Source organism: Rhipicephalus microplus, chromosome 5 (assembly GCF_043290135.1).
Source record: "Rhipicephalus microplus isolate Deutch F79 chromosome 5, USDA_Rmic, whole genome shotgun sequence".
NCBI lineage: Eukaryota > Metazoa > Arthropoda > Arachnida > Ixodida > Ixodidae > Rhipicephalus > Rhipicephalus microplus.
The window spans coordinates 69102009-69112702 of NC_134704.1; the positions used below are offsets into that span (position 1 = coordinate 69102009).

The 10694-nt window shown below is 45.2% G+C and overlaps 1 protein-coding gene across 1 annotated transcript; it reads right to left on the minus strand.

The window, feature by feature from the left end:
- Nucleotides 1-2023: 2023 nt before the first annotated feature.
- On the minus strand, nt 2024-8312 carry LOC142817825 (uncharacterized). Its single transcript, XM_075895645.1, has 4 exons — nt 8155-8312; nt 6453-6484; nt 5454-5585; nt 2024-4634 (listed from the first exon to the last, which is right to left on the minus strand). Exons 1-4 carry the CDS (start codon nt 8204-8206, stop codon nt 3297-3299), a joined length of 1554 nt encoding a protein of 517 aa, XP_075751760.1. The 5' UTR covers nt 8207-8312; the 3' UTR covers nt 2024-3296.
- Between the last annotated feature and the right edge of the window lie 2382 nt (nt 8313-10694).

The window sequence follows — 10694 nt, forward strand, 5'->3', positions numbered from 1 at the left end:
GTTCACGTGTCTGCACAACCGACGACGTCTTCTATGTAACTTGTGAAGGTTTCACCCGTTTCTTGTGCGCGTGTGCGTAAACGTTGCTCGGCACGAAGTTTTCGGACGGCACGTCGACCGAAGACTGATACAATCGATGTTTTAAATTGCGGCCACGTTCGGACGTCTGCCTCGTGGTTTCTAAGCCAAAGGCTGGCTACACCCGCGAGGTAGAACGACACGCGTGTCAACTTGTCCGCGTCCGTCCATCTGTTTAAAGCGCTCACCCGTTCGAAAGTCGAGAGCCAGTCTTCAACGTCGTTGTCATCTGTTCCACTGAAGATTGGAAGCTCCCGCTGAGGAACACTGCCTGGACAGGTGGCCGGAAGAGATGGAAGCGTCTGCTGATCGGCGTCCGGCATAGCAGAAGGTAGCCGTCGAGAACGGAGTTACAGGATGGTAGCGGGAAGGTGTAAGGGACGGTACCCGGCGCGGCTCCACCAATTATAAAGGAGATTTATTATGCAAAAAGGTTGATGCTTGGAAGGCTGGGAAGGCGATGCACCAGCCGCAATTTCCGAGCTCGAGCCGCTGCTGCACAATAGATGCTGCTGCCTCTGCGCCGGAGTACTTCCTCTTCTGTACAGTATGTATGTATGTATGTATGTATGTATGTATGTATGTATGTATGTATGTATGTATGTATGTATGTATGTATGTATGTATGTATGTATGTATGTATGTATGTATGTATGTATGTATGTATTTATTTATGCAAGCACGGACGGACGCAGGGACGGACGGACAGGCAGACTAGCAGACGGACGGATGGACGCGCGGACGTAATGACAAACGGATGGATGGACTCACGGAGGGATGCATGAACAGACGGACGAACGCATGGATTGACACACGAATGGACACGCGGACGCACGGAAGCAAGAACGAACGGACGGACGGAAGCAAGGACGTGCTGACGAACGCTTCACCCCACTCATCATTATTTACTCTGTGGATATGCTGTGATTTTTTTTAATCCATTCCACGCCGACGCACTCGGCAAAGAAAGAATGATGCTTTTGTCAAAGACAATGGTGAGATTGCACCGAATAAGTTCTCGGAAGTTTTTTACACGTATATATATTTGTATACATGTACGTATTTACAGAGTGTTGTGCATTATTGTGGCCCGGGCAAAGGTTGGTGCTCTGTCAGGCATTCAGTTGCCTTTTCATCACACCTTGCCATTCAACCGCTTGATAAATCAATGTTGTATTTTTCCGATTATGAATAAACTTAAACTTCAAACCATTTTATGTCTTTTGTTTCAAAGAATTGTAGGCGTACCGGAAGGCACTTTCCTCCTGGACTCAATCTTCGTAGGCTATCGCTCGTTTGTTTGTAGTCGAAGTACTAAAAGCAGTGGTTTGCAACATCTAGTTGCGGAATTGAAACATTAGGTATGTGATGAAATACGGTATTTATCCGAAGTGGAACATTCTGGGCACAGACGTGTTCGTGTCATCCCTGTTTCTCGAATCAGCTATATAAAACTCATCTGAAAACGTTGCTTGAAGATTTAGCTTAGCTTACGCGTGTTGTCAGTTAGGCCTCAAAATGTCTTCATTTGAAAATATATGCCATTTTCCCTGGTGGGTATAGCACTTAGTTCTCCCGTGTAAGTGTTGAGAGTGAAGTGAACATGTAATTTCATAAATACTCTACACACAATTTTTATGGTCTTAACAATTTTCAGCTGTACTTTCGTCATAAAGTTTCTGTGCATCACGTGGCTTCTGACGTATCTCCAAGTAGTTGACTAAAAAAAGCAATAGTCAGGGCAGCGTCCAAACAATGTGATCTTTTATGACACTTCACTCGAAGAATACAAGTTGCACGTAATGTTCGAAAAGGAAGAATTTTCGCTTGTCAGAAGCAATCATTCAGATCAAACTATACGGCCTTAATTAGAGAATCTAGCTGACGGGCCGAAATGGCTTCGTACATGTAGTTTGTTGAAAAGTATTCATATAACCAAACGGAATTTAGAGCAGCAAAGTCTGTTTATTTTCTTATAAATATGTACACAGAGGTGCTGATGCGATGGAGATGCCAAGGTCCCATTGGCGTTCACCGCTGTCGTGGCTGGCCGTTCATGAGAACGCGTCCGCTACGTGGCACTAGTTGCAACTAGCTATTTTAGAACGCTGCATTTTCTTATCAACTTCTCTAAAATTGTAATGGAGATTGAATCAATTATTTTCCTTGCTAAGCTGGTCTCTTGCTTCTTTGCAAAATTAAGACTTTGTTCACCAAGTTGCAACTTTTCAGTTTTAAATAGTGGAAATTTCTGGTCTCGGGGCATAGAAAAAATACATTGGAGGTAGAAACATTTTTTAGCGGACATTTCTGCTACAGTAAGGAGGTACGTACTCGTTTTGAGTCTCTGTTGGCTTCAGGGGGTGGTAACATGCTGATGAACTTGCACTGCCAAGAGTTTTTTTTTTCTTGCAACGGTGTGGGACATAGCGGATGCGTTCGTCACCCGCGAGTTCCTTTGAAACAGCTCATTCGATATTCGCCGAACATACGTTGCTCTCGTAAGACAGCGTTGAATTTTATTTCTGCATATTGAGATAGCTCGTGTTCCACGAAGTGATTTCGACATGGTCGTAATTGCTGAAATATGTGTAACAAATTCTTATTAGGCATGAACTTTCATGGTTAGAGTCTGGGAGTGCGAGATAGAAGAGGAGTGGGGGAGGGGCTATGATTTGGTGCTTTAAGTTCTATTAAAATTCTTGAGGTAGAATGACCAATGTAACTTTTTACAGAATCAAAGCGCTAACCTTCCAGGCAACGTGCAGTTGTTATATGGAAGCGTAGTATAATTTGCGCGATTATGTTTTGGTGGGCCCTTAGATGAGCGAGAGTACAGCAAATTGGATCGTTGGTTGGTGAATTCCCTGAACCAGACTCTTGATACGAACTGCTTGCCTAGGTGGTGGGAGCAACACACACAAAAAAGATCATTTTAACCAACCATAAAAACAAATCAACGAAGATCCGCGAGATTGTCCACGATATCACGGTTTTGTGTAGGCGCTTGATGCAGCTAAGTTCTATTTGGCCGCCTGAAGTAGCATAAAGAGTGACTTTCATTCTCTGGTTATTCACCTTCCCTGAATTCTTCCGGCAGCAATAAAACCGGGGTAGCCTATTGAACACATCATGTTAATGTGGACGTTCAGCACCATGTGAATGCCCTCTCAATCGGGACAAGGAAGTGTTTTCTTAGCAGCACAGGGAAAAGGACATTAATGGCACGGACAGAAACAAAGACCTGGTGGTGCTCCTTTTCCCGTTCTGTAATCAACCTCGGACGACTGGTCTAACTTGACGGACAGCAGCAGTGGCTTGATGGCATACTCTGGTTCTTTTTTCTCCACCTTGTTGAGCTTGACGGATACCAGGCGAGGCAGTTTTGAAAGATCGTTCATCGGTCCACGCGTTCGGCCGAAGTAGGACAGAGCACCGTAGCCGCCGAATGGCTCGCTTGGTTGGAACCTGTAGAAAAGCCTTTTCTTGTCTTGAAGTCCCGGAAACTCTTCTTTCTTTCCGCGCCAACCACCGCTTGCAGTTTGCCTTCGGGGAGGGGGCAGCGCTTTTGCCAAGCGCACCACGTCGTCCGCAGATGTCTTCGACTGTTCGCGTTTGACATCGGGCTCCGGGGTGGTAGTAGTAGAAGTGCCACCTTCTGGAGCTACCTCCTCTAGAGACCTGCCGTCTTCAACCTCACCTCGGAAGTCCTCAACGCCGGCATCTGGTTCGCGAATGAAGTCGTCGTCCAGCCAGCTGCCTGGTTCTACGACGGGCACCGGCTGCGGTGACGGCTGTGGTAGAGGCGGGTCGAAACGAGGTGGGTTCGCCGAAAATGTGTGGAACTGTACCCTGGTGACCGACGGCCTTCCTGAGACGGGGCCGATACTGGTCCACTCCTGGAAGCCTCCGCCATTTTGATGGCGGTCGTTGTCTTCACTGAACGACGACATCACATGCTCAGGAACTTCTACCTTCGCACTCTTGGTCCTAGTCTTGCTCTTTGGCGTTCGTGGTTCTGACTCCTGGCCATCTTTTATCTTAGCGAATACACGCATCTGTGCTCTCCCTCGAGACGTGCGTTCTCGCGTCGTAGCAGCAGTCGTTGTTGTCTCTTTCGTGTGCCTACTGTCACTGTTGACAAATGGTATGAAAATTAATGGTTCATGCGTCTTGGGGGATGTTTTGCCTGGCGTCCTTGCGGGTGTCTTAGGCGGCGGTGACTTCGACGATGGCTTAGTGTAAAGTGAAGTCAATGAAGAGGAAGGTTTCGTTCGTGCTTCCTTTTCGAGGTACCGCTTGCTACTGGGCTGCTGCCGAGGTGGTGGTGGCGCTGGCAGCAGCACTTTCGGGGCAACAGGCAAGGCTCCTTCGGTCGACGCTGCTTTGGTACCGTTCTTTTTGTTCCGCAGTAAGTTCAGGTGGTAGAAGCTGGGAGCCTTGCGGCAGTCAAATTTGTACCACCAGTCACACACGAAGTTTCGCTGGTTGAATATTGTGCCGTTGACGCAGAGGAAGCTCGAGTTACGGCCATCTGCTAGGCAGTTATGGTACACCTGAAAGTGAACAAGACTTGACTGTAACACGAGCTCTCATCCATTAACGTATCTGGGCATCTCAGCGTCAAGGGATAGAGAAAGACTTGCTTTGTCCCCATTGAAACGAATTTTATGATATGCTGTGTAACGATCAATCTGCCCGAAGTGTTAACGCCAGTGCAAATTATTGCAGGTTTCCATATCATAGACACACGTATGTATTGAGATATTTAAAATCTAACAAACAATAATACAGACACAGCTCATATCATTCTTATGATCAATGAAGTAAAGTTTACACGGCAGTTACTTTTCTGCACCTTAAGCTACGTGATGCGTAGATGTATTTTACACGTTCATTTCTACAGAAGCTACCCAAATTGCTTTGCTCAAATTCAATTCAAGAACATGCAGTGTCCGTAAATACAGCTTCTTGAAATTGCAAATTCGGGAATGTCCATTGGGATAAAATGAATAAGGTGAATAAAAACCCTCACAAAACTGACAAATGACTCTACCTATGAAAGCGTTGAAGCCGTCAATTAGTGCTGCGTTTTTTCAAAGAATTCTGGACGCAACTCCAGCTGAAAAAACAGCGTTTGTATGTGGATGATACTTATGACATATTCACTTGTTAGTAATACTATGCTAATAAATTTGGTTACCATGTTTACTTTTTAGGTGAAACCAAAATGTGCTTTTAAAATATGCCGCAGTGTGTGATTTATATAATATGTGACTTTCATAGCATATAAAGTGTTGTGTTTACTGCGTGACCTCAAGTAAAAAATAAAACAGTCTTGGAAACCACTTTGGGAATTATATGAGCAGGTTCACCTGGCAGTCCGTCTCTACGTCGGCAAAGTATCCGGGGAACTCTTGATTGCTGCAGCGGAATTCGGTTATAGGTATTTCAGATATGGAAGGCGCTGTGCCGATTCTTCGGATGGAAGGAAGGACTGATTTTCCCTGCGAGAAGACATTTTACGACATTAGACACTCAAATAGCCTAGAAGCTGTCAGGTGGAAGGCAAATGCTTCAGCAAGCAGTCCAGTCCTAGGAATGGCAATTCCAAACTGTAGGTGTAATAGCATTCCAACGTATGTGCAATTGCACAAGCACACACACACACTCAAAAGCACAATGTGCTGCGTTTTATTTTGATATTGTGCAGGTGGGTATCAAAAACTCCACAATTAGGATTCCCAGATTATTTTTCCATGACCAAAACTCTCATTAGCGTGTTAAGCATAATACACGATCGAGTGTTTTCACATCAAACCATCATGACAATATCTAACTGAGGTGGCACGTATTGAACTTGCAACTACGTAGCCTAACACAACTTCAGTTTTTTTTTTATTTACAGATACTGCAGGCCCTTCTCGGGCCCATGTAGGAGTGAAAACAAATACATTGACAGAAATTCGACATTGACTGAAATTCGACATAGCCAAGCTACCGATGTTGGTTAATCATGCTGTTAAAAATATATCCGATGACCATGAATTTGATAATTTCAAGCACAAAGTATTACGAAGGCATATATTTCAGCTCATTGATTCAGTATGTTCGCAAGTAACTGTACCCGGATAACAGTCCATTTCATTTTTCCCTGCAAGTAGACGAACTTCGTGCATTGCACTGCCTACTCTTACTCTTGGAGAGGATGATGTGATGGTAATACATTCTAGTAAAGTGACTACATAATTTTGTATAAGGAACTAAATCAACATCATACAGCGTGTTAACAATATTTATCTAAGCCTGATGGAGAACTCAGGCATTAGAATTACTTTGACAAACGCATTTCTGGCCTCTGCCAGAACACTTACCTTTCTCTGGCCTGCACAGCAGGTGGAGACACCTGAAAATAACGCGAAAAAGTCTGTAAGCGAGTTGAAAAAAAAAATTCTGGCAGAATTTCTGGAAGTAAAAATATCAAGCCACTTTATCACACGTTTGAGCGTGCAATGCTGAAACGCTAATAGCATGCTAGTAAAAATGAACGTCCAATTTCTAAACTTGCTGAGCCCTGGAATAATTATGGGTACAGCAGCTTCTCTTCTGCCTGCTTAGTTTGATGAGTCGAAGGGTAAATCTACTCTGAGAAATATGACTGTGGTGTAACGACACCTTCGAACTTAAAAAAAAAAACGCACGTGAAACCTAACTAGTTGTAAAATGCGATTCCACGCGAAAAGTCATTTGTGCGCCACTGCGCAATAATATTACGAAATAATATTTAGTAACTAATAAATTTGCACCAATTCGCAGAGAATCCTTTTCCGTGAATCACAAAAGCAGTGAAATTTACCGCTGTAGCATGGTTAGAGCCATGTAGCTCTACTGCCCTATTCTAAAGAATGTTTTCTTACGTAGTTCTGTGGATATATTGATCTTGTATAAAGACCTGTGTTATCAATAAGTACATGAACTTCACGACATAATGATAAGTTATTGAATGCCACGATCAAACACGGTATTGCACATTCGTAATCCATCTGCGGGAAGATGGAAATTCTGTAATGTGCGCACATAATAATCAAGACATCTGGAAAGACATGTCATGACAATTCCCTGTATACGATTCCTTGGTGACCTCGCGTATAGGTTTGGAGAGTGAAAAAATGCTTGCTCGCTGTTCTCAGCGTCTAGAAGTGGGCATGCGCTGAAGTAGATAACTTAAAAAAACAAAAGCTAGAAATTTCATCTGAACAAAGCTCTACCACCATGACGTTCACTCAAGTTATGGTCAGAACATAATTATCCACTGGTCAGATACTGCCGAAAAGTTACTGGCGTGTTGTTATGATGCCGATAAATAAACTCACCGACTTAACGCCGCATCTTTACACGCTTACATTTGCAACAAGCTAGACTGAAGTGAGTAGCACTCGCGAAACTAATTATCGCAACCGGCGCACAACTCCAGTGATGGGAAGCGTTCAATATCGGGAATAATTTTGGGTGCAGTAGCGAGCTGTGTGGCGTGGGCATCGAACGCCTAGAAAAATTATATAGAGAGCTCGAAAATGATGAGTAAGTGAAAAAGAGGTCTACTGTCCTGAAAACAAGACAATGCTGCTCGGGGCAAATCGAGGTATTTAGCTTCTCTGCTGAATCATAATGAAACAATCATTTCTCTTCATGTTGTAGCTGTGGTAATGAATATAAACATAAAGAAATATTACAACGCGCAGCTCTGCACGCTAACTTTCGAACTTTAATATTCCAAGGTGTAAGGCACTTCAAGGCCGGGGTTGCGTCGCATTTAAACATTAAGCTAAACGTAAAAGCCGACAGCTTCTATTATGACAAGGCGTTGGGTTGTCGAGGAAAGAGACAGACAGCTCTCCGGAAACACCTGTCAAGGACCCTGCACGCGTTGGGCCATTCACAAGCACTAGAAATAAGCGAAAACCCGGCGTCACGGCGCGCATCACGTCGAAGATCGCTCCGCACACCAACGTGGTCTGAATTTTTTTTCACAAAACCGTAATCCAGGATTCGGAAGGTAACGCCGTCGTGGCTCACCGAAGACGACGAGAAGGATCCATGCGTCGGCGACTGCTCGCGAGAGCCGCATCGTTTTGTCGCTCTCCCGAAGGGATGTAACTTGCGCGCGCTGTACGTTAGCGGCGGCGCCCCGGCAAGCTCCGGCGCGTCTGCTGCCTCCACTTGGGATGGACGAAGATGAGAGCACACCGCTGCCAGCGAAGAAACTGGTCCACGCGGAGGTCTTTATGTATGGCGACAGTCTCTCCCGTCGCTCAGCCTCCTCTCTCGGACATCATTCTAACTGCCCCCTTCGCGGAAGCGGAGAGAAATGCGCGGAAGTGTGGCCGGACATTTCCGAAAGACCTCCTCTACGCCCCCCCCCCCCACTTTTTGGGGGTGAGAACTGACAAACCACGACACCATGCGCCGCGTGACCCGGTGAAAATCGGTTCGTTTGTCGCCCTCTCACGAACGCAACGCTTTTGCCCCGTATGCACCTTCTCAGCCTCAGTTTTCTTTTTTCTTCTTGTAACTCTCATTGCCCGCTGCCCGCCATCCACGGAGGTGTTTCATCGCCGTCGCTTTCAATGCGATGACACAGGTGACAAAGATCGAGAGATGACACGCGCACCGCGCTAAACACAAAATGCATCGCTCTCGTCAACGCGCGTACTCGGTGAAATCGACACATTGTAAATATTGCGTGTTTAGGCCTTAGAGATGGAAGATTAGTCACCTTAATCAGCCAGTGCGTGTTTGCTAAAGTGGCTGAGTGGAAATGCTATAGGCTATTTCTGCCATACATGCATTGTATAGAATATAAACATGAATTAATGTAGGCTCGGTATTTGCGGCGGTTGTCAACTCAGGCATTTTCGAGAAAGCGGAGTAAAATGAAATGGTTAATGGTTATAGTCACTTCATAAGTTGAGTGAGTAGTTCATGATGTGATATCAGTGCGAAGAGCATGCGTAAGCGCACTAAAGCAGCAAACTTTGTTAAAGTACAGTCTGAAATAGCACAATACTGGGAAAGTTAGTAGACAGATTTACTTGAGTGCACGCAGAGTGTCAGGCATTTTCTATGACAGGCTCTTATAGAGCGTTACATAACAAATCATCAGCTTTATCTTATGAATTGCCACCGCACCAATAAATAATAGAATTTCCGTAGTTTCACATCCCAAAATCATCATATGATTATGAGAGATTCGGAGGGTGTAGTGGAGGGCTCCGAAAATTTCGGCTAGCTGAGGTTCTTTAACGTGCACCTAAATCGAAGCGCACGGAGTTCCAGCATTTCCACCTCCATCGAAAATGCGGCCGTCACGGCCGGGATTCCATCCCGTGACCTATGGGTGCCACAACAAGAAATCACTGTCGGCGGCAGTCCTCTAAACCGCTATCAATAAAACCTACGCGCACTGACATAACATGTTGCCTCCGTTAATACGCGACTGCCTGAGCCACCATCAAACCCATGACCTTCAGGTTAACAGCCGAGCACCCTATACCCACCGCTCCACCAAGGCGGACTCTTTAAATAGTTAGCGAATCCGCAAAGAACGTATTAAGGAAAGCTCAGTACAAGGCCTAACGAAAGATTCACCGGGCCTGCATAGGCCTGCGCGAAAGCGCAGGTCAATGACAGGGATAGCTGGGGGAGCGGCACTTCTAGAACCCGTTGTTAACTATCCTGGAGCTACCGAGTACAAATGCTCACTGCGCCATAAATGATAATTTTAAAGATGATAGTCTTCCTTGAGATGCTTCGACGCAAAAATTTTTGTCAGTCTGTCTGTCTGTATATTTGTCTGTTTGTCTGCCATAACAATACCTCAAACGGCCCCAACCGATACTCTAAATGGCCAAGCCCATCCGTAGCACCCACCAATATTGCTCGAGTTTCAGCGTTCATATTTGTGCGATTGTCAATTAAAAAGCAACTATTGCGAATATTTGAGGCACCATAACAACAGGCCAATATTGTGCATGTGTGTCTTTATACTAGAGGAGGCAGACATAAATAATTATAAGGACGGTAGCGTTTATCACGCTGCGCTGACATTGCAACTTCGTGCTCAAAAAGGCAAGTGTTTCCAACGCTTTCCTAAGATGACACGGTGGTGTCACCTGCCCGTCGCTTTGCGTTCTTCACCTTATCGCCTCCGAGACAGGCGCGCACGGCTTCCTTCGTTTTCGAAGATAACTGCTAGATAGCTCTCGTGTCTAACGTGCCTCGTGCGCTCGTTTGCTTTCGCTGCACGGATCCAGACTTTCTAACACAGCGCCTCCAGAATACAATTCACCGATGTTCTCACGCAGAACATCAAATAAACGTTTTGTTCACTCTTTCCAGACACAAGACTATTGTCTTTCGACGACATTTGGAGTGAAACATGCAGATGCGGGGCCTATTTTTTGTAAAGTTGACAAGTACCCGCAACGCCATTATTCGTCATTCTGAAGAGAAGCGAGGTACTCGCTACGTATTTGAAAAAACAATATAGGCACTTTGTTGACTTCGTTGATGCGGTGGCTGATGACGACGATGACTTAGCCGTTTGTAACGGTTTG

Bases quoted from the DNA above. Each gene is read 5' to 3' on its own strand.
- LOC142817825 (XM_075895645.1), bottom strand. From the start codon at position 8,206: ATGCGGCTCTCGCGAGCAGTCGCCGACGCATGGATCCTTCTCGTCGTC. The intron at 6,485-8,154 runs GTGAGCCACGAC...CGTTATTTTCAG, and splicing joins GATCCTTCTCGTCGTCTTCG to GTGTCTCCACCTGCTGTGCA. The intron at 5,586-6,452 runs GTAAGTGTTCTG...GTCTTCTCGCAG, and splicing joins GCTGTGCAGGCCAGAGAAAG to GGAAAATCAGTCCTTCCTTC.